The sequence below is a fragment of the Myxine glutinosa genome, chromosome 5 (genome assembly GCF_964187855.1).
Source record: "Myxine glutinosa chromosome 5, kmMyxGlut1.1, whole genome shotgun sequence".
NCBI classification, from domain to species: Eukaryota; Metazoa; Chordata; class Myxini; order Myxiniformes; family Myxinidae; genus Myxine; species Myxine glutinosa.
Window position 1 is genome coordinate 5,258,079 of NC_136265.1, and position 25,851 is coordinate 5,283,929.

Genomic DNA, 25,851 nt, shown 5'->3' on the forward strand with positions numbered 1-25,851 from the left:
ATGTGATATTGACAGATATTGTGATATTGAAAGATGTGATATTGAAAGATGTGATATTGAAAGATGTGATATTGAAAGATGTGATATTGAAAGATGTGATATTGAAAGATGTGATATTGAAAGATGTGATATTGAAAGATGTGATATTGAAAGATGTGATATTGAAAGATGTGATATTGACAGATGTGATATTGACAGATGTGATATTGAAAGATGTGATATTGAAAGATGTGATATTGAAAGATGTGATATTGACAGATATTGTGATATTGAAAGATGTGATATTGAAAGATGTGACATTGACAGATGTGATATTGACAGATGTGATATTGAAAGATGTGATATTGAAAGATGTGATAGTGAAAGATGTGATATTGAAAGATGTGATATTGAAAGATGTGATATTGAAAGATGTGATATTGAAAGATGTGTTATTGAAAGATGTGATATTGAAAGATGTGATATTGAAAGATGTGATATTGACAGATGTGATATTGACAGATGTGATATTGAAAGATGTGATATTGAAAGATGTGATATTGACAGATGTGATATTGAAAGATGTGATATTGAAAGATGTGATATTGACAGATGTGATATTGAAAGATGTGATATTGACAGATGTGATATTGAAAGATGTGATATTGAAAGATGTGATATTGACAGATGTGATATTGACAGATGTGATATTGAAAGATGTGATATTGAAAGATGTGATATTGAAAGATGTGATATTGAAAGATGTCATATTGAAAGATGTGATATTGAAAGATGTGATATTGAAAGATGTGATATTGAAAGATGTGATATTGAAAGATGTGATATTGAAAGATGTGATATTGACAGATATTGTGATATTGAAAGATGTGATATTGACAGATGTGATATTGAAAGATGTGATATTGAAAGATGTGATATTGAAAGATGTGATATTGACAGATATTGTGATATTGAAAGATGTGATATTGAAAGATGTGATATTGACAGATGTGATATTGACAGATGTGATATTGAAAGATGTGATATTGAAAGATGTGATATTGAAAGATGTGATATTGACAGATATTGTGATATTGAAAGATGTGATATTGAAAGATGTGATATTGAAAGATGTGATATTGACAGATGTGATATTGAAAGATGTGATATTGAAAGATGTGATATTGAAAGATGTGATATTGAAAGATGTGATATTGAAAGATGTGATATTGACAGATATTGTGATATTGAAAGATGTGATATTGAAAGATGTGATATTGAAAGATGTGATATTGAAAGATGTGATATTGAAAGATGTGATATTGACAGATATTGTGATATTGAAAGATGTGATATTGAAAGATGTGATATTGAAAGATGTGATATTGACAGATATTGTGATATTGAAAGATGTGATATTGAAAGATGTGATATTGAAAGATGTGATATTGAAAGATGTGATATTGACAGATGTGATATTGAAAGATGTGATATTGAAAGATGTGATATTGAAAGATGTGATATTGAAAGATGTGATATTGAAAGATGTGATATTGAAAGATGTGATATTGACAGATGTGATATTGAAAGATGTGATATTGAAAGATGTGATATTGAAAGATGTGATATTGAAAGATGTGATATTGAAAGATGTGATATTGACAGATGTGATATTGAAAGATGTGATATTGACAGATGTGATATTGAAAGATGTGATATTGAAAGATGTGATATTGAAAGATGTGATATTGACAGATATTGTGATATTGAAAGATGTGATATTGAAAGATGTCGTATTGAAAGATGTGATATTGAAAGATGTGATATTGAAAGATGTGATATTGAAAGATGTGATATTGAAAGATGTGATATTGAAAGATGTGATATTGACAGATATTGTGATATTGAAAGATGTGATATTGACAGATGTGATATTGACAGATGTGATATTGACAGATGTGATATTGAAAGATGTGATATTGAAAGATGTGATATTGAAGATATTGTGATATTTGAAAGATGTGATATTGACAGATGTGATATTGACAGATGTGATATTGACAGATGTGATATTGAAAGATGTGATATTGAAAGATGTGATATTGACAGATGTGATATTGAAAGATGTGATATTGAAAGATGTGATATTGAAAGATGTGATATTGACAGATGTGATATTGACAGATGTGATATTGAAAGATGTGATATTGAAAGATGTGATATTGACAGATATTGTGATATTGAAAGATGTGATATTGAAAGATGTGATATTGAAAGATGTGATATTGAAAGATGTGATATTGAAAGATGTGATATTGAAAGATGTGATATTGAAAGATGTGATATTGACAGATATTGTGATATTGAAAGATGTGATATTGACAGATGTGATATTGAAAGATGTGATATTGAAAGATGTGATATTGAAAGATGTGATATTGAAAGATGTGATATTGAAAGATGTGATATTGACAGATGTGATATTGAAAGATGTGATATTGAAAGATGTGATATTGACAGATGTGATATTGAAGATGTGATATTGACAGATGTGATATTGAAAGATGTGATATTGAAAGATGTGATATTGAAAGATGTGTTATTGACAGATGTGATATTGAAAGATGTGATATTGAAAGATGTGATATTGAAAGATGTGATATTGACAGATGTGATATTGAAAGATGTGATATTGAAAGATGTGATATTGAAAGATGTGATATTGACAGATGTGATATTGACAGATGTGATATTGAAAGATGTGATATTGAAAGATGTGATATTGACAGATATTGTGATATTGAAAGATGTGATATTGAAAGATGTGATATTGAAAGATGTGATATTGAAAGATGTGATATTGAAAGATGTGATATTGAAAGATGTGATATTGAAAGATGTGATATTGACAGATGTGATATTGACAGATGTGATATTGAAAGATGTGATATTGAAAGATGTGATATTGAAAGATGTGATATTGACAGATATTGTGATATTGAAAGATGTGATATTGAAAGATGTGACATTGACAGATGTGATATTGACAGATGTGATATTGAAAGATGTGATATTGAAAGATGTGATATTGAAAGATGTGATATTGAAAGATGTGATATTGAAAGATGTGATATTGAAAGATGTGATATTGAAAGATGTGTTATTGAAAGATGTGATATTGAAAGATGTGATATTGAAAGATGTGATATTGACAGATGTGATATTGCCAGATGTGATATTGAAAGATGTGATATTGAAAGATGTGATATTGACAGATGTGATATTGAAAGATGTGATATTGAAAGATGTGATATTGACAGATGTGATATTGAAAGATGTGATATTGACAGATGTGATATTGAAAGATGTGATATTGAAAGATGTGATATTGACAGATGTGATATTGACAGATGTGATATTGAAAGATGTGATATTGAAAGATGTGATATTGAAAGATGTGATATTGACAGATATTGTGATATTGACAGATGTGATATTGACAGATGTGATATTGAAAGATGTGATATTGAAAGATGTGATATTGAAAGATGTGATATTGAAAGATGTGATATTGAAAGATGTGATATTGAAAGATGTGTTATTGAAAGATGTGATATTGAAAGATGTGATATTGAAAGATGTGATATTGACAGATGTGATATTGAAAGATGTGATATTGACAGATGTGATATTGAAAGATGTGATATTGACAGATGTGATATTGAAAGATGTGATATTGACAGATGTGATATTGAAAGATGTGATATTGACAGATGTGATATTGACAGATGTGATATTGAAAGATGTGATATTGACAGATGTGATATTGAAAGATGTGATATTGAAAGATTTGATATTGACAGATGTGATATTGAAAGATGTGATATTGACAGATGTGTTATTGAAAGATGTGATATTGAAAGATGTGATATTGAAAGATGTGATATTTAAAGATGTGATATTGAAAGATGTGATATTGAAAGATGTGATATTGAAAGATGTGATATTGAAAGATGTGATATTGAAAGATGTGACATTGAAAGACGTGATATTGAAAGATGTGATATTGAAAGATGTGATATAGAAAGATGTGATATTGAAAGATGTGATATTGAAAGATGTGATATTGACAGATGTGATATTGAAAGATGTGATATTGAAAGATGTGATATTGAAAGATGTGATATTGAAAGATGTGATATTGAAAGATGTGATATTGAAAGATGTGATATTGAAAGATGTGATATTGACAGATATTGTGATATTGAAAGATGTGATATTGACAGATGTGATATTGACAGATGTGATATTGAAAGATGTGTTATTGACAGATATTGTGATATTGAAAGATGTGTTATTGAAAGATGTGATATTGAAAGATGTGATATTGAAAGATGTGATATTGAAAGATGTGATATTGACAGATGTGATATTGAAAGATGTGATATTGACAGATGTGATATTGACAGATGTGATATTGACAGATGTGATATTGAAAGATGTGATATTGAAAGATGTGATATTGACAGATGTGATATTGAAAGATGTGATATTGAAAGATGTGATATTGAAAGATGTGATATTGACAGATGTGATATTGACAGATGTGATATTGAAAGATGTGATATTGAAAGATGTGATATTGACAGATATTGTGATATTGAAAGATGTGATATTGAAAGATGTGATATTGAAAGATGTGATATTGAAAGATGTGATATTGAAAGATGTGATATTGAAAGATGTGATATTGAAAGATGTGATATTGACAGATATTGTGATATTGAAAGATGTGATATTGACAGATGTGATATTGAAAGATGTGATATTGAAAGATGTGATATTGAAAGATGTGATATTGAAAGATGTGATATTGAAAGATGTGATATTGACAGATGTGATATTGAAAGATGTGATATTGAAAGATGTGATATTGACAGATGTGATATTGAAAGATGTGATATTGACAGATGTGATATTGAAAGATGTGATATTGAAAGATGTGATATTGAAAGATGTGTTATTGACAGATGTGATATTGAAAGATGTGATATTGAAAGATGTGATATTGAAAGATGTGATATTGACAGATGTGATATTGAAAGATGTGATATTGAAAGATGTGATATTGAAAGATGTGATATTGACAGATGTGATATTGACAGATGTGATATTGAAAGATGTGATATTGAAAGATGTGATATTGACAGATATTGTGATATTGAAAGATGTGATATTGAAAGATGTGATATTGAAAGATGTGATATTGAAAGATGTGATATTGAAAGATGTGATATTGAAAGATGTGATATTGAAAGATGTGATATTGACAGATGTGATATTGACAGATGTGATATTGAAAGATGTGATATTGAAAGATGTGATATTGAAAGATGTGATATTGACAGATATTGTGATATTGAAAGATGTGATATTGAAAGATGTGACATTGACAGATGTGATATTGACAGATGTGATATTGAAAGATGTGATATTGAAAGATGTGATATTGAAAGATGTGATATTGAAAGATGTGATATTGAAAGATGTGATATTGAAAGATGTGATATTGAAAGATGTGTTATTGAAAGATGTGATATTGAAAGATGTGATATTGAAAGATGTGATATTGACAGATGTGATATTGCCAGATGTGATATTGAAAGATGTGATATTGAAAGATGTGATATTGACAGATGTGATATTGAAAGATGTGATATTGAAAGATGTGATATTGACAGATGTGATATTGAAAGATGTGATATTGACAGATGTGATATTGAAAGATGTGATATTGAAAGATGTGATATTGACAGATGTGATATTGACAGATGTGATATTGAAAGATGTGATATTGAAAGATGTGATATTGAAAGATGTGATATTGACAGATATTGTGATATTGACAGATGTGATATTGACAGATGTGATATTGAAAGATGTGATATTGAAAGATGTGATATTGAAAGATGTGATATTGAAAGATGTGATATTGAAAGATGTGATATTGAAAGATGTGTTATTGAAAGATGTGATATTGAAAGATGTGATATTGAAAGATGTGATATTGACAGATGTGATATTGAAAGATGTGATATTGACAGATGTGATATTGAAAGATGTGATATTGACAGATGTGATATTGAAAGATGTGATATTGACAGATGTGATATTGAAAGATGTGATATTGACAGATGTGATATTGACAGATGTGATATTGAAAGATGTGATATTGACAGATGTGATATTGAAAGATGTGATATTGAAAGATTTGATATTGACAGATGTGATATTGAAAGATGTGATATTGACAGATGTGTTATTGAAAGATGTGATATTGAAAGATGTGATATTGAAAGATGTGATATTTAAAGATGTGATATTGAAAGATGTGATATTGAAAGATGTGATATTGAAAGATGTGATATTGAAAGATGTGATATTGAAAGATGTGACATTGAAAGACGTGATATTGAAAGATGTGATATTGAAAGATGTGATATAGAAAGATGTGATATTGAAAGATGTGATATTGAAAGATGTGATATTGACAGATGTGATATTGAAAGATGTGATATTGAAAGATGTGATATTGAAAGATGTGATATTGAAAGATGTGATATTGAAAGATGTGATATTGAAAGATGTGATATTGAAAGATGTGATATTGACAGATATTGTGATATTGAAAGATGTGATATTGACAGATGTGATATTGACAGATGTGATATTGAAAGATGTGTTATTGACAGATATTGTGATATTGAAAGATGTGTTATTGAAAGATGTGATATTGAAAGATGTGATATTGAAAGATGTGATATTGAAAGATGTGTTATTGACAGATATTGTGATATTGAAAGATGTGAAAGATGATGTGATATTCCAGGATGCTGGCAGATGACCTTGAGCAAAAGATAGGGTGAAAAGAACAGAGAGAGGGTGAGATAGAGCGGCAGAGCAGGATTTTAGGACCCGTGGGCTGATGCCGTCTGGTCCAGTTGCAGAATCAGAGTCGAGGTTTGACAAAAACTCCTCCACCTTGTCAGGAGAGAAGGACACAGAGTCCAGGAGCATTTGGGTTCGATGTGATATTGTGTGATATTGATGTGATATTGTGCTGATATTGATGTGATATTGAAAGATGTGATATTGAAAGATGTGATATTGAAAGATGTGATATTGAAAGATGTGATATTGAAAGATGTGATATTGAAAGATGTGATATTGACAGATATTGTGATATTGAAAGATGTGATATTGACAGATGTGATATTGACAGATGTGATATTGACAGATGTGATATTGAAAGATGTGATATTGAAAGATGTGATATTGACAGATATTGTGATATTGAAAGATGTGAAATTGACAGATGTGATATTGACAGATGTGATATTGACAGATGTGATATTGAAAGATGTGATATTGAAAGATGTGATATTGAAAGATGTGATATTGACAGATATTGTGATATTGAAAGATGTGATATTGAAAGATGTCATATTGAAAGATGTGATATTGAAAGATGTGATATTGAAAGATGTGATATTGAAAGATGTGATATTGAAAGATGTGATATCGAAAGATGTGATATTGACAGATATTGTGATATTGAAAGATGTGATATTGACAGATGTGATATTGACAGATGTGATATTGACAGATGTGATATTGAAAGATGTGATATTGAAAGATGTGATATTGACAGATATTGTGATATTGAAAGATGTGATATTGACAGATGTGATATTGACAGATGTGATATTGACAGATGTGATATTGAAAGATGTGATATTGAAAGATGTGATATTGACAGATATTGTGATATTGAAAGATGTGATATTGAAAGATGTGATATTGAAAGATGTGATATTGAAAGATGTGATATTGAAAGATGTGATATTGAAAGATGTGATATTGAAAGATGTGATATTGAAAGATGTGATATTGACAGATGTGATATTGACAGATGTGATATTGAAAGATGTGATATTGAAAGATGTGATATTGAAAGATGTGATATTGACAGATATTGTGATATTGAAAGATGTGATATTGAAAGATGTGATATTGAAAGATGTGATATTGAAAGATGTGATATTGAAAGATGTGATATTGAAAGATGTGATATTGAAAGATGTGATATTGAAAGATGTGATATTGACAGATGTGATATTGACAGATGTGATATTGAAAGATGTGATATTGAAAGATGTGATATTGAAAGATGTGATATTGACAGATATTGTGATATTGAAATATGTGATATTGAAAGATGTGACATTGACAGATGTGATATTGACAGATGTGATATTGAAAGATGTGATATTGAAAGATGTGATATTGAAAGATGTGATATTGACAGATATTGTGATATTGAAAGATGTGATATTGAAAGATGTGATATTGAAAGATGTGATATTGACAGATGTGATATTGACAGATGTGATATTGAAAGATGTGATATTGAAAGATGTGATATTGAAAGATGTGATATTGACAGATATTGTGATATTGAAAGATGTGATATTGAAAGATGTGATATTGAAAGATGTGATATTGAAAGATGTGATATTGATGTGATATTGAAAGATGTGATATTGAAAGATGTGATATTGAAAGATGTGATATTGACAGATATTGTGATATTGAAAGATGTGATATTGACAGATGTGATATTGACAGATGTGATATTGAAAGATGTGTTATTGACAGATATTGTGATATTGAAAGATGTGTTATTGAAAGATGTGATATTGAAAGATGTGATATTGAAAGATGTGATATTGAAAGATGTGTTATTGACAGATATTGTGATATTGAAAGATGTGAAAGATGATGTGATATTCCAGGATGCTGGCAGATGACCTTGAGCAAAAGATAGGGTGAAAAGAACAGAGAGAGGGTGAGATAGAGCGGCAGAGCAGGATTTTAGGACCCGTGGGCTGATGCCGTCTGGTCCAGTTGCAGAATCAGAGTCGAGGTTTGACAAAAACTCCTCCACCTTGTCAGGAGAGAAGGACACAGAGTCCAGGAGCATTTGGGTTCGATGTGATATTGTGTGATATTGATGTGATATTGTGCTGATATTGATGTGATATTGAAAGATGTGATATTGAAAGATGTGATATTGAAAGATGTGATATTGAAAGATGTGATATTGACAGATATTGTGATATTGAAAGATGTGATATTGACAGATGTGATATTGACAGATGTGATATTGACAGATGTGATATTGAAAGATGTGATATTGAAAGATGTGATATTGACAGATATTGTGATATTGAAAGATGTGATATTGACAGATGTGATATTGACAGATGTGATATTGACAGATGTGATATTGAAAGATGTGATATTGAAAGATGTGATATTGAAAGATGTGATATTGACAGATATTGTGATATTGAAAGATGTGATATTGAAAGATGTCATATTGAAAGATGTGATATTGAAAGATGTGATATTGAAAGATGTGATATTGAAAGATGTGATATTGAAAGATGTGATATTGACAGATATTGTGATATTGAAAGATGTGATATTGAAAGATGTCATATTGAAAGATGTGATATTGAAAGATGTGATATTGAAAGATGTGATATTGAAAGATGTGATATTGAAAGATGTGATATTGAAAGATGTGATATTGAAAGATGTGATATTGAAAGATGTGATATTGAAAGATGTGATATTGACAGATATTGTGATATTGAAAGATGTGATATTGAAAGATGTCATATAGAAAGATGTGATATTGAAAGATGTGATATTGAAAGATGTGATATTGAAAGATGTGATATTGAAAGATGTGATATTGAAAGATGTGATATTGACAGATATTGTGATATTGAAAGATGTGATATTGACAGATGTGATATTGACAGATGTGATATTGACAGATGTGATATTGAAAGATGTGATATTGAAAGATGTGATATTGACAGATATTGTGATATTGAAAGATGTGATATTGACAGATGTGATATTGACAGATGTGATATTGACAGATGTGATATTGAAAGATGTGATATTGAAAGATGTGATATTGACAGATATTGTGATATTGAAAGATGTGATATTGAAAGATGTGATATTGAAAGATGTGATATTGAAAGATGTGATATTGAAAGATGTGATATTGAAAGATGTGATATTGAAAGATGTGATATTGACAGATGTGATATTGACAGATGTGATATTGAAAGATGTGATATTGAAAGATGTGATATTGACAGATATTGTGATATTGAAAGATGTGATATTGAAAGATGTGATATTGAAAGATGTGATATTGAAAGATGTGATATTGAAAGATGTGATATTGAAAGATGTGATATTGAAAGATGTGATATTGAAAGATGTGATATTGAAAGATGTGATATTGAAAGATGTGATATTGACAGATGTGATATTGACAGATGTGATATTGAAAGATGTGATATTGAAAGATGTGATATTGAAAGATGTGATATTGACAGATATTGTGATATTGAAAGATGTGATATTGAAAGATGTGACATTGACAGATGTGATATTGACAGATGTGATATTGAAAGATGTGATATTGAAAGATGTGATATTGAAAGATGTGATATTGACAGATATTGTGATATTGAAAGATGTGATATTGAAAGATGTGATATTGAAAGATGTGATATTGAAAGATGTGATATTGACAGATGTGATATTGACAGATGTGATATTGAAAGATGTGATATTGAAAGATGTGATATTGAAAGATGTGATATTGAAAGATGTGATATTGACAGATATTGTGATATTGAAAGATGTGATATTGAAAGATGTGATATTGAAAGATGTGATATTGAAAGATGTGATATTGAAAGATGTGATATTGAAAGATGTGATATTGAAAGATGTGATATTGACAGATGTGATATTGAAAGATGTGATATTGAAAGATGTGATATTGAAAGATGTGATATTGAAAGATGTGATATTGAAAGATGTGATATTGACAGATGTGATATTGAAAGATGTGATATTGAAAGATGTGATATTGACAGATGTGATATTGAAAGATGTGATATTGAAAGATGTGATATTGAAAGATGTGATATTGAAAGATGTGATATTGAAAGATGTGATATTGACAGATGTGATATTGACAGATGTGATATTGAAAGATGTGATATTGACAGATATTGTGATATTGAAAGATGTGATATTGAAAGATGTGATATTGAAAGATGTGATATTGACAGATGTGATATTGAAAGATGTGATATTGAAAGATGTGATATTGAAAGATGTGATATTGAAAGATGTGATATTGAAAGATGTGATATTGAAAGATGTGATATTGACAGATGTGATATTGAAAGATGTGATATTGAAAGATGTGATATTGAAAGATGTGATATTGACAGATATTGTGATATTGAAAGATGTGATATTGAAAGATGTCATATTGAAAGATGTGATATTGAAAGATGTGATATTGAAAGATGTGATATTGAAAGATGTGATATTGAAAGATGTGATATTGAAAGATGTGATATTGACAGATATTGTGATATTGAAAGATGTGATATTGACAGATGTGATATTGACAGATGTGATATTGACAGATGTGATATTGAAAGATGTGATATTGAAAGATGTGATATTGACAGATATTGTGATATTGAAAGATGTGATATTGACAGATGTGATATTGACAGATGTGATATTGACAGATGTGATATTGAAAGATGTGATATTGAAAGATGTGATATTGACAGATATTGTGATATTGAAAGATGTGATATTGAAAGATGTGATATTGAAAGATGTGATATTGAAAGATGTGATATTGAAAGATGTGATATTGAAAGATGTGATATTGAAAGATGTGATATTGACAGATATTGTGATATTGAAAGATGTGATATTGAAAGATGTGATATTGAAAGATGTGATATTGAAAGATGTGATATTGAAAGATGTGATATTGACAGATGTGATATTGAAAGATGTGATATTGAAAGATGTGATATTGACAGATGTGATATTGAAAGATGTGATATTGACAGATGTGATATTGAAAGATGTGATATTGAAAGATGTGATATTGAAAGATGTGTTATTGACAGATGTGATATTGAAAGATGTGATATTGAAAGATGTGATATTGAAAGATGTGATATTGACAGATGTGATATTGAAAGATGTGATATTGAAAGATGTGATATTGAAAGATGTGATATTGACAGATGTGATATTGAAAGATGTGATATTGAAAGATGTGATATTGAAAGATGTGATATTGAAAGATGTGATATTGAAAGATGTGATATTGACAGATGTGATATTGAAAGATGTGATATTGAAAGATGTGATATTGACAGATGTGATATTGAAAGATGTGATATTGAAAGATGTGATATTGAAAGATGTGATATTGAAAGATGTGATATTGAAAGATGTGATATTGACAGATGTGATATTGACAGATGTGATATTGAAAGATGTGATATTGACAGATATTGTGATATTGAAAGATGTGATATTGAAAGATGTGATATTGAAAGATGTGATATTGACAGATGTGATATTGAAAGATGTGATATTGAAAGATGTGATATTGAAAGATGTGATATTGAAAGATGTGATATTGAAAGATGTGATATTGAAAGATGTGATATTGACAGATGTGATATTGAAAGATGTGATATTGAAAGATGTGATATTGAAAGATGTGATATTGAAAGATGTGATATTGACAGATATTGTGATATTGAAAGATGTGATATTGACAGATGTGATATTGACAGATGTGATATTGACAGATGTGATATTGAAAGATGTGATATTGAAAGATGTGATATTGACAGATATTGTGATATTGAAAGATGTGATATTGAAAGATGTCATATTGAAAGATGTGATATTGAAAGATGTGATATTGAAAGATGTGATATTGAAAGATGTGATATTGAAAGATGTGATATTGAAAGATGTGATATTGACAGATATTGTGATATTGAAAGATGTGATATTGACAGATGTGATATTGACAGATGTGATATTGACAGATGTGATATTGAAAGATGTGATATTGAAAGATGTGATATTGACAGATATTGTGATATTGAAAGATGTGATATTGACAGATGTGATATTGACAGATGTGATATTGACAGATGTGATATTGAAAGATGTGATATTGAAAGATGTGATATTGACAGATATTGTGATATTGAAAGATGTGATATTGAAAGATGTGATATTGAAAGATGTGATATTGAAAGATGTGATATTGAAAGATGTGATATTGAAAGATGTGATATTGAAAGATGTGATATTGACAGATATTGTGATATTGAAAGATGTGATATTGAAAGATGTGATATTGAAAGATGTGATATTGAAAGATGTGATATTGAAAGATGTGATATTGACAGATGTGATATTGAAAGATGTGATATTGAAAGATGTGATATTGACAGATGTGATATTGAAAGATGTGATATTGACAGATGTGATATTGAAAGATGTGATATTGAAAGATGTGATATTGAAAGATGTGTTATTGACAGATGTGATATTGAAAGATGTGATATTGAAAGATGTGATATTGAAAGATGTGATATTGACAGATGTGATATTGAAAGATGTGATATTGAAAGATGTGATATTGAAAGATGTGATATTGACAGATGTGATATTGACAGATGTGATATTGAAAGATGTGATATTGAAAGATGTGATATTGACAGATATTGTGATATTGAAAGATGTGATATTGAAAGATGTGATATTGAAAGATGTGATATTGAAAGATGTGATATTGAAAGATGTGATATTGAAAGATGTGATATTGAAAGATGTGATATTGAAAGATGTGATATTGAAAGATGTGATATTGACAGATGTGATATTGACAGATGTGATATTGAAAGATGTGATATTGAAAGATGTGATATTGAAAGATGTGATATTGACAGATATTGTGATATTGAAAGATGTGATATTGAAAGATGTGACATTGACAGATGTGACATTGACAGATGTGATATTGAAAGATGTGATATTGAAAGATGTGATATTGAAAGATGTGATATTGACAGATATTGTGATATTGAAAGATGTGATATTGAAAGATGTGATATTGAAAGATGTGATATTGACAGATGTGATATTGACAGATGTGATATTGAAAGATGTGATATTGAAAGATGTGATATTGACAGATATTGTGATATTGAAAGATGTGATATTGAAAGATGTGATATTGAAAGATGTGATATTGAAAGATGTGATATTGAAAGATGTGATATTGAAAGATGTGATATTGAAAGATGCGATATTGAAAGATGTGATACTGAAAGATGTGATATTGAAAGATGTGATATTGAAAGATGTGATATTGAAAGATGTGATATTGAAAGATGTGATATTGAAAGATGTGATATTGAAAGATGTGATATTGACAGATGTGATATTGACAGATGTGATATTGACAGATGTGATATTGACAGATGTGATATTGAAAGATGTGATATTGAAAGATGTGATATTTAAAGATGTGATATTGACAGATGTGATATTGACAGATGTGATATTGACAGATGTGATATTGACAGATGTGATATTGAAAGATGTGATATTGAAAGATGTGATATTGAAAGATGTGATATTGAAAGATGTGATATTGAAAGATGTGATATTGAAAGATGTGATATTGAAAGATGTGATATTGAAAGATGTGATATTGACAGATGTGATATTGAAAGATGTGATATTGAAAGATGTGATATTGAAAGATGTGATATTGAAAGATGTGATATTGACAGATGTGATATTGAAAGATGTGATATTGAAAGATGTGATATTGAAAGATGTGATATTGAAAGATGTGATATTGAAAGATGTGATATTGAAAGATGTGATATTGAAAGATGTGATATTGACAGATGTGATATTGAAAGATGTGATATTGAAAGATGTGATATTGAAAGATGTGATATTGAAAGATGTGATATTGAAAGATGTGATATTGAAAGATGTGATATTGAAAGATGTGATATTGAAAGATGTGATATTGAAAGATGTGATATTGAAAGATGTGATATTGACAGATGTGATATTGAAAGATGTGATATTGAAAGATGTGATATTGAAAGATGTGATATTGACAGATATTGTGATTTTGAAAGATGTGATATTGACAGATATTGTGATATTGAAAGATGTGATATTGAAAGATGTGAAATTGACAGATGTGATATTGACAGATATTGTGATATTGGCAGATATTGTGATATTGAAAGATGTGATATTGACAGATATTGTGATATTGAAAGATGTGATATTGACAGATATTGTGATATTGAAAGATGTGATATTGAAAGATGTGATTTTGTCAGATATTGTGATATTGAAAGATGTGATATTGAAAGATGTGATTTTGTCAGATATTGTGATATTGGCAGATATTGTGATAGTGACAGATATTGTGATATTGACAGATATTGTGATGTTGACAGATATTGTGATATTGACAGATATTGTGATCGTGACAGATATTGTGATCGTGACAGATATTGTGATATTGACAGATATTGTGATAGTGACAGATATTGTGATATTGGCAGATATTGTGATGGTGACAGATATTGTGATATTGACAGATATTGTGATATTGACAGATATTGTGATATTGACAGATATTGTGATATTGGCAGATATTGTGATGGTGACAGATATTGCGATGTTGACAGATATTGTGATCGTGACAGATATTGTGATGTTGGCAGATATTGTGATGTTGACAGATATTGTGATAAAAAATTAAAAAAACACCTTTAGAGGCCATTTTTCCCCGCAAAGCAGGGGTTGGCCTTTTTCGGGGACCGTGGTTGTTGTTGTTTTTGGGTCCCCTTTTTGAAGCAATGTTTTACGGCCGGATGCCCTTCCTGACGCCAACCCTTTTTGCCGCCTTTTTACGACACACAGGGAATTACCAGTGAACTGGTACTCAATTAGCCGACCTCGGAAGGATGACAGGCTGAGTCAACCCCCCTGGCGTTAATTCAGCGATCGACCGGGATTCGAACCGAGGACAGATATTGTGATAGTGACAGATATTGTGATAGTGACAGATATTGTGATATTGACAGATATTGTGATCATGACAGATATTGTGATGTTGACAGATATTGTGATAGTGACAGATATTGTGATAGTGACAGATATTGTTATAGTGACAGATATTGTGATAGTGACAGATATTGTGATATTGACAGATATTGTGATAGTGACAGATATTGTGATAGTGACAGATATTGTGATAGTGACAGATATTGTGATGGTGACAGATATTGTGATGTTGACAGATATTGTGATCGTGACAGATATTGTGATGTTGACAGATATTGTGATAGTGACAGATATTGTGATAGTGACAGATATTGTGATAGTGACAGATATTGTGATAGTGACAGATATTGTGATAGTGACAGATATTGTGATATTGACAGATATTGTGATATTGGCAGATATTGTGATGGTGACAGATATTGTGATGTTGACAGATATTGTGATATTGGCAGATATTGTGATGGTGACAGATATTGTGATGTTGACAGATATTGTGATCGTGACAGATATTGTGATGTTGACAGATATTGTGATAGTGACAGATATTGTGATAGTGACAAAAAAAAAAAAACCTTTAGAGGCCATTTTTCCCCACAAGCGGGGGTTGGCCTTTTTTCGGGGACCGTGGTTGTTGTTGTTTTTCGGTACCCTTTTTGAAGCAATGTTTTACGGCCGGATGCCCTTCCTGCCGCCAACCCTTTTTGTCGCCTTTTTTACGACAAACAGGGAATTTGTGATATTGACAGATATTGTGATATTGACAGATATTGTGATATTGGCAGATATTGTGATATTGGCAGATATTGTGATAATGACAGATATTGTGATAATGACATATTGTGATCGTGACAGATATTGTGATATTCACACATATTGTGATAGTGACAGATATTGTGATAATGACATATTGTGATAGTGACAGATATTGTGATATTGACAGATATTGTGATATTGACAGATATTGTGATATTGGCAGATATTGTGATATTGGCAGATATTGTGATATTGACAGATATTGTGATATTGGCAGATATTGTGATAGTGACAGATATTGTGATAGTGACAGATATTGTGATATTCACACATATTGTGATAGTGACAGATATTGTGATAATGACATATTGTGATGGTGACAGATATTGTGATATTCACACATATTGTGATAGTGACAGATATTGTGATAGTGACAGATATTGTGATAATGACATATTGTGATAGTGACAGAAATTGTGATAATGACAGATATTGTGATATTGGTAGATATTGTGATATTGGCAGATATTGTGATATTGACAGATATTGTGATATTGATAGATATTGTGATATCAGCTCTCCTGTGATGTTGACAGATGTCCCTGATCCTCCAAGGCAACCACAGATCAGTGAAGTAGGAGAAGACTGCTGTACAGTCTCCTGGGAAACTCCCAAGTATGATGGAGGAATGCCTATTACAGGTATTTATCCCTACCTCTTCCGAACTCCCTCCTTCCCTATATTTGTTTCATTATTTTTTACAGGCTGACAATATCTGATAAAACTTCTCTGTAGGATACCTCTTGGAACGGAAGAAAACGAGAAGTCATCGATGGATAAAGTTAAGTCACAATTTGATCCAAGAAACAAGTTTTGAATGCAAGAAGATGATCGAGGGAATGGCGTACGAAATCAGGATCTACGCAGTCAATGAAATTGGAATGTCCATCCACGGGCCAGCATCAAAACCTTTCATCCCTCTGGGTGAGAATTCGTGGACAAGCCGTTTGTAAATGTTTCCAAAACCTGTCAATCAACACTGACTAAAAAGCCTTTTCGACCAATCAGCATCTCTCTCATCATTCTTGCCAACTTCACCGATGCTTCTCATCTATCATCTTCATTTATTTTACGCATTTTATCACTGTAGCCCCCACAAGTGAACCGACTCGCCTCGGCGTCGATGATGTGACGGACACAACCGTGACACTGAAATGGAGGCGACCAGATAAGGTTGGAGCGGGTGGTGTCGACGGCTACCTCATCGAGTACTGTCGTGAAGGAGGTGGGTTCCCTTGCTTAGACTAGGTAGGTAATACAACTGCTATGTATGCATTGTCCCAATTCTTGAGAATGTGGATTGTTGTCCTGCTGTCCTATTCCTCATAGACACCGAGTGGGTCGCAGTAAATAAGGAACCGGTCGAACGAACTTCCCTGCATGTCAAAGACCTGCCAACAGGTGAAAAACTCATTTTCCGAGTCAGGGCCATCAATAGTGCCGGACTCAGCCCACCGGCCACCATGAGCCAGCCGGTGCTCGTTCGAGAAATTGTGGGTGAGTGAAGCTCCAAATGGATTTCCACAGTCATCGATAACTCTTGTTTCCCCCCACTGTTTATCCACCAAAAAATAGGAGCGATGCACCTGCGCTCACCTGGTAGAACCACAGAACCACTGGTAGGCATGGATTACTCGCAAAATGTGTAACGGAGAAATGGAGAAGAGTAAACACTTTGCTCTAATAAAGAAAGTAAATACTTTTTTTTAGTATTTCCGCAAATACTTAAATACTTTTTTTTTTGTAAATACAAAAGTTTTTGGTGGGAAAACCCCTGATTTTTTAATGCCGTGAACAAACTTTAGTCCATCACAGGTGATGAAGGTTGTGGTCAGGTTTCATCGAAATCGTTTGTCGTTTCAGAAAAGACATCACATGTTTGGGGGTCAAACCCGGACCCACTTTGTCCCCCGGTAGACCCCCTTAGATTGTGGCCAAGTTTCATCAAAAGTATGTTTGTAGTTTCAGAGAAGAAGATCTGACTAATGTTCACATCCAGTCTGACTCACTGACTACCTGCCTGTCTGATGCTAATACTGATTAGTGACTGATGACTGATGCTAAACGGAGCGATGGTAATACCTCACCTGAATAATTTTTGTTGCAGGTGAGCTAAAAATGGGGGAGAGGGGATTTTGGAATCGGTGCTGCCCGTCTGGCTGTGTCCGTCCGTCCATCCGTCACGCTATCTCCTCCAAAATGGTTGTGGACCAAACTTGATAGTTATGATCACCACATTGCAAGAAGGTGCAAGAGCAGTATCATGTTTGGCCCTGCCACCTGGGGCCTAGGTTGGGGTCAAAAGGTCAAATACCAAAAAATGCAATCAAAGGCATATTTTTAAACTAAACTTTGTATTTGCAATCAACATTGGGGAACGTGTGAAATATGGAACAAAATATTGGAATTGATGCCCATTTCATGCCCCCAGAGGACTTATGGGGTCACAGGGGTCAAAACAAGATATTTTAACTCGATATTTGATATTGGGTCATTTTTGGTGGAACCTTTGGCCATATTTGCTTTAAGTGTGAAGTGTGAGGACTTAGGATCACTCGTCATTGACTTCCCTTCAGTAGTTATTTGATGTACAAACTTTTTACCCTCGCCTGAGGAGAGGGTATTGCATTTGAGTCCGTTTGTTTATTTGTCTGTCTGTCTGTCTGTCTTTGCTCGTTTGTCCGCACAGAATAAATATGATTTTCTCTGCAACCGTTGGTCTGATTGACGGGAAATTTTCACTATAGGTGCAGCTCCACCTGTATAATTTTATAATGATAATTATGACGTCATACGTCACGTGGTGCAGGCGCCATCTTGAAAAAACCGAAAACATTTGCACCTCTATATCTCCGAAAGCGCTGCATAGAAAAAATGGAGACATGGCTCATTGTAAAGAACTCTCCATGGGGAATAAAATGTGTTAATGATTATGTCATAGGTGCCTCCATTATGACGTCATATTTCGACAAGTACAAAACTTCATCCGTTCAAGATGAAATTTCTTGAGCGTCCTCTAGGGATAAATCGGTGGAGAAAAGAAATTAATTATGACGTCATAGGTCACGTGGTTCGGCCGCCATCTTGGAAAACACCGAAAAAAATTGTACCTCTATATCTCCGAAAGCGCTGCATAGAAAAAATGAAGACATGGCTCATTGTAAAGAACTCTCCATTGGGGAATAAAATATGTTAATGATGATGTCATAGGTGCCTCCATTATGATGTCATAATTCAACAAGTACAAAACTTCATCCAATCAAGATGACATTTAGTGAGCGTCATCTAGGGATAAATTGGTGGAGAAAAACAATATGATGTCATCGGTCACGTGGGTCAGCCGCCATATTTGTTTTTTTTACACAAAAGCCTTTAAAAAACCACTGAAAACACATCCTGGCGATGGTCTGCAATCTCTGATTGCTCTTTCTTGTTTTGTATTGTAATGGGAGTATATCATGTCTGTTCCTAAGTTTGGCTGAAATCAAAAATAGGGAGATCAGAATTTAAAATTAATGAAACTCATGTATGAAAATATGTTGTAGAAGATGATATGGTGCTACAAAAATCACATCTATCAGATAAATATAAGATTCTATAAACGTGAGAGATAGAGTAACGGAAACACAAGCAGCATCCACAGCTCAATACAAACAAATGTCACAAAGAATATCCGGTTCTAATGTGAAACCTCATCCAGATTCAGATCGAGTTCAAGGTAAAAAACAGGAACCTTCCTTATGCAGTAGCTGAAGCAACAATCTCTCCAGAAAGTCTTCCCAACTTCTCAATCTCTCACAGCTTTCTACTCCCCAATCACATAATATGCAAGTGTTGACCATATGGGATATGACGTCACTGACGCAGTAACCACACAGTGGGGAAACCCACCAACGGTACGTAACCACACAGTGGGGAATCCCACCCATGGTACATTTAACCACATAGTGGGAAAACCCACCCATGGTACACATAACCACACAGTGGGAAAGCCCACCTATGGTACATGGTGACCACAGCGGGGAAACCCACCCATGGCAGAGACCACATGTGGGGAAACCCACCCATGGTACACGTAACCACACAGTGGGGAATCCCACCCATGGTACATTTAACCACATAGTGGGAAAACCCACCCATGCTACACATAACCACACAGTGGGAAAGCCCACCTATGGTACATGGTGACCACAGCGGGGAAACCCACCCATGGCAGAGACCACATGTGGGGAAACCCACCCATGGTACACGTAACCACACAGTGGGGAAACCCACCCATGGCACACGGTGACCACATAGTGGGAAAACCCACCCATGGTACATGGAACCACACATTGGGGAAGCCCACCTATGGTACATGTAACCACATAGTGGGGAAACCCACCCATGGCACTTGGTGAGCACACTGTGGAGAAACCCACGCATGGTATACGGTGACCACAGTGGAGAATCCCACCCATGGTACATGTAACCACATAGTGGGAAAACCCACCCATGGTATACAGTGACCACAGTGCAGAATCCCACCCATGGTACATGTAACCACATAGTGGGAAAACCCACCCATAGTACATGTAACCACACCGTGGGGAAACCCACCCATGGTACATGTAACCACACAGTGGGGAAATCCACTCCTGGTACATGTAACCACACAGTGGGGAAACCCACCCATGGTACATGTAACCACACAGTGGGGAAGCCCACCCATGGTACATGTAACCAAAGAGTGGGGAAACCCACCCATGGTACATGTAACCACACAGTGGGGAAACCCACCCATGGTACATGTAACCACAGTGGGGAAGCCCACCCATGGTACATGTAACCACACAGTGGGGAGGCCCACCCATGGTACATGTAACCACACAGTGGGGAGGCCCACCCATGGTACACGTAACCATACAGTGGGGAATCCCACCAATGGTACATGTAACCACACAGTGGGGAAGCCAACCCATGGTGCATGTAACCACACAGTGGGGAAGCCCACCCAGGGTACACATAACCACACAGTGGGGAAACCCACCCATGGTACACGTAACCATACGGTGGGGAATCCCACCAATGGTACATGTAACCACACAGTGGGGAAGCCAACCCATGGTGCATGTAACCACACAGTGGGGAAGCCCACCCATGGTACACGTAACCATACAGTGGGGAATCCCACCAATGGTACATGTAACCACACAGTGGGGAAGCCAACCCATGGTACACGTAACCATACAGTGGGGAGGTCCACCCATGGTACACATAACCACACAGTGGAGAAACCCACCCATGGTACACGTAACCATACAGTGGGGAGGTCCACCCATGGTACACGTAACCATACAGTGGGGAAGCCCACCCAGTGTCCCTGACACTAGGCCGAGGCTTCAGACTTCGGCACGCTCACGAAACTGTACCGTTGTAGTGGTTACCTTATGCACATGTCGCGGTTACCTTATTCACTTATCCGCATGTGACGGTTACCATTACGATGGGTTTGTTCTAACCCACGCACACGGGCGTTTGGTTGTGTCGTCGTGACGCACGCGCGGCTGTTGGAGCCACGCCCTCCGAAGAGGGTGCTTGTTTTATATAAGCCGTTACGACTTCCGTTCGCTAGCAGTTGCTGGGGATTTCTGTACAATCAACTACCTTTTGTACCCAACGAAATGGCCTCTTCTTATCGTCTTCAGCAACCGCTAAACTGGTGACCACGTTGCCCCCGAACGTATTCGGGGGCCGAATGAACACGGCAGGATTGCGACCGCAATTTCTTCCACACTGGAGGGGCGAACCAGCTCCGGGACCCTCCGAAGGACGCCGTTACGGGGCGTTGGCGGCACGGCTACTTCGTCGCCTTCGCGCACACAGGCCGAGTACTGCTACTTCGTCGCCTCCGCGCTCACAGGCCGGGCACGGCTACTTCGTCGCCTTCGCGCACACGGGCCGAGCACCGCTGCTCGTCGCCTCCGCACATACAGGCCGAGTACTGCTGCCCGTCGCCTTCGCGCACACAGGCCGAGTACTGCTACTTCGTCGCCTCCGTGCACACAGGCCGAGTACTGCTGCTCACCACTCCTACTACTGCTCCTACGGCGGATCCCGAGGCTGATGCTGCTGCACACCTCGTGGGCGCCGCCACGCCCCGCCCACCACTCCTGCAACTCCTACTACTGCTCCTACGACGGATCCCGAGGCTGATGCTGCTGCTCGCCACTCCCGCAATTCCTACTGCTGCACCTACAACTGCTACCGCTGCTCAGCACCCGCGGCCCGGCTCTGTTCCACCCGCGGCCCGGCTCTGTTCCACCCGCGGCCCGGCTCGGTTCCACCCGCGGCCCGGCTCTGTTCCACCCGCGAACTACGTACACGCCCGTGGCGTGCCTTCTGGGGGGGGCGCATGTAGTGGTTACCTTATGCACATGTCGCGGTTACCTTATTCACTTATCCGCATGTGACGGTTACCATTACGATGGGTTTGTTCTAACCCACGCACACGGGCGTTTGGTTGTGTCGTCGTGACGCACGCGCGGCTGTTGGAGCCACGCCCTCCGAAGAGGGTGCTTGTTTTATATAAGCCGTTACGACTTCTGTTCGCTAGCAGTTGCTGGGGATTTCTGTACAATAAACTACCTTTTGTACCCAACGAAATGGCCTCTTCTTATCGTCTTCGGCAACCGCTAAACCGTCAAATAAACTGTTCCAACGAGTCATATTTGACGAGCTTCTTACTAGTTTACAAGAAAAATCCGAATGTATTCAATAATGGGTAAACGATGAAAAAACAACCAATGTATTGATGATAGTGTTTCGCATCCGAACAGAATCACATATTATGGAGAGAGAAATACATCAACAGAGAGTTCCCTTCTCTTGGGAGCCTTACTTACCTTACTTACCTTACTTACCTTTACTTCTATGAAAAAGAGAAATGATTTGCATTGAAATAGTTATACCACGTGACACAGCTTGGCACCGTGGACTGGTGAGCATCAACCTTGGGTCTGCCATGTCAACCACAGAATGGTCTTCATTCAAGTCTTCCAAAGCTCATGTATCCATATTTGGGTGTTTCCTCCCCCTTAGAAAGACCTCGTATCCGACTGCCCAGGCATCTCCGGCACACGTACATCCGTCAGGTTGGGCAAACGATCAACCAGGCAATTCCCTTCCAGGTAAATTGTGCCATCCCACCCTACCTGTCTCGTCATCGTATCCATCTACAAATCGGACCACACTTCATGGTCGTTCCTCAAACTTGTACTTTCTTCTTTTTTTCCACTCCATTACTCCACAATGTCCTTTAATCTCAAAACCACCTTCCCAACTCCATCTGAAGGTCATCATGACAATTGATTTCTCTCCTCAGGGAAAGCCGAGGCCCAAGGTGACCTGGCAAAAGGACGAGCAGCCACTGGACACGGAGCGAGTGAGCATCTGCAACAGCGTCATGGACACCATCTTCTTCATCCGTCATGTCGAGCGCTCTGACTCCGGTGTCTACAACCTCAAGCTGGATATCGATCACCTGGAAGACCAAGCGAACATAAAAATTCGGGTCGTGGGTTCGTGTGGCCTTTTCACCTTCCAGCATGAGTCACAAAAGTAGTTCGACCTCGTGGAACTCAGAAATAAAGACGCCACACCGGAAGTGGAAATCTAACTATGTTCCCCCCTCCTTGTTTATCCTCCTCTATCAGAGAAACCAGGACCTCCACAGATCGTTAAGGTCGTCGAGGTCTGGGGATTCAATGTCGCTTTAAAATGGATGGTTCCTCGGGATGATGGAAACACTGAGATTACAGGATACACAATACAGAAAGCTGATCGGCAAACGATGGTACGTGGTTTAGAACGATCAAATCAGCCCAGGGAAGGTTGACAGACATTCGTTGTATGTTGAATGCACAGGACAAACAGGGTCAGGGGTTCAGGGGTTCAACAGGATCAGGGGTTCATCTTCACTGGGACTGGGGTTCACCTTAACAGGGTCAGGGGTTCATCTCAACAGGTCCTGGGGTTCATCTTAGGGTCAGGGGTTCATCTCAACAGGTCCTGGGTTTCATCTTAACAGAGTCTGGGGTTCATCTTAACAGGGTCTGGGGTTCATCTTAACAGGGTCTGGGGTTCATCTTAACAGGATCTGGGGTTCATCTTAACAGAGTCTGGGGTTCATCTTAACAGGGTCTGGGGTTCATCTTAACAGGGTCTGGGGTTCATCTTAACAGGGTCTGGGGTTCATCTTAACAGGGTCTGGGGTTCATCTTAACAGGGCCTGGGGTTCATCTTAACAGGGTCTGGGGTTCATCTTAACAGGATCTGGGGTTCATCTTAACAGGGTCTGGGGTTCATCTTAACAGGGTCTGGGGTTCATCTTAACAGGGTCTGGGGTGCATCTTAACAGGGCCTGGGGTTCATCTTAACAGAGTCTGGGGTTCATCTTAACAGGGTCTGGGGTTCATCTTAACAGGGTCTGGGGTTCATCTTAACAGGGTCTGGGGTTCATCTTAACAGGGTCTGGGGTTCATCTTAACACGGTCTGGGGTTCATCTTAACAGGGTCTGGGGTTCATCTTAACAGGGTCTGGGGTTCATCTTAACAGGGTCTGGGGTTCATCTTAACAGGGTCTGGGGTTCATCTTAACACGGTCTGGGGTTCATCTTAACAGGGTCTGGGGTTCATCTTAACAGGCAGGGTCTGGGGTTCATCTTAACAGGGTCTGGGGTTCATCTTAACAGGGTCTGGGGTTCATCTTAACAGGGTCTGGGGTTCATCTTAACAGAGTCTGGGGTTCATCTTAACAGGGTCTGGGGTTCATCTTAACACGGTCTGGGGTTCATCTTAACAGGGTCTGGGGTTCATCTTAACAGGGTCTGGGGTTCATCTTAACAGGGTCTGGGGTTCAACTTGTGTTTCTTTTTTTGGTGAGTTTCCATCTGGTGAATGTTGAAT

General features: G+C 35.7%; 1 protein-coding gene across 2 annotated transcripts in view; it reads left to right on the plus strand.

The window, feature by feature from the left end:
* The window catches only part of LOC137428018 (myosin-binding protein C, cardiac-type), a 139,960-nt gene that overhangs the window by 108,396 nt on the left and 5,713 nt on the right, over positions 1-25,851 (plus strand). For both annotated transcript variants that reach the window (XM_078777529.1, XM_078777528.1), the window contains exons 20-26: positions 17,442-17,546; positions 17,641-17,829; positions 17,996-18,130; positions 18,235-18,402; positions 23,986-24,074; positions 24,269-24,464; positions 24,600-24,739. In XM_078777529.1, the coding sequence (XP_078633655.1) occupies positions 17,442-17,546; positions 17,641-17,829; positions 17,996-18,130; positions 18,235-18,402; positions 23,986-24,074; positions 24,269-24,464; positions 24,600-24,739 (1,022 nt within the window). The remainder of the gene's footprint in view (positions 1-17,441; positions 17,547-17,640; positions 17,830-17,995; positions 18,131-18,234; positions 18,403-23,985; positions 24,075-24,268; positions 24,465-24,599; positions 24,740-25,851) is intronic.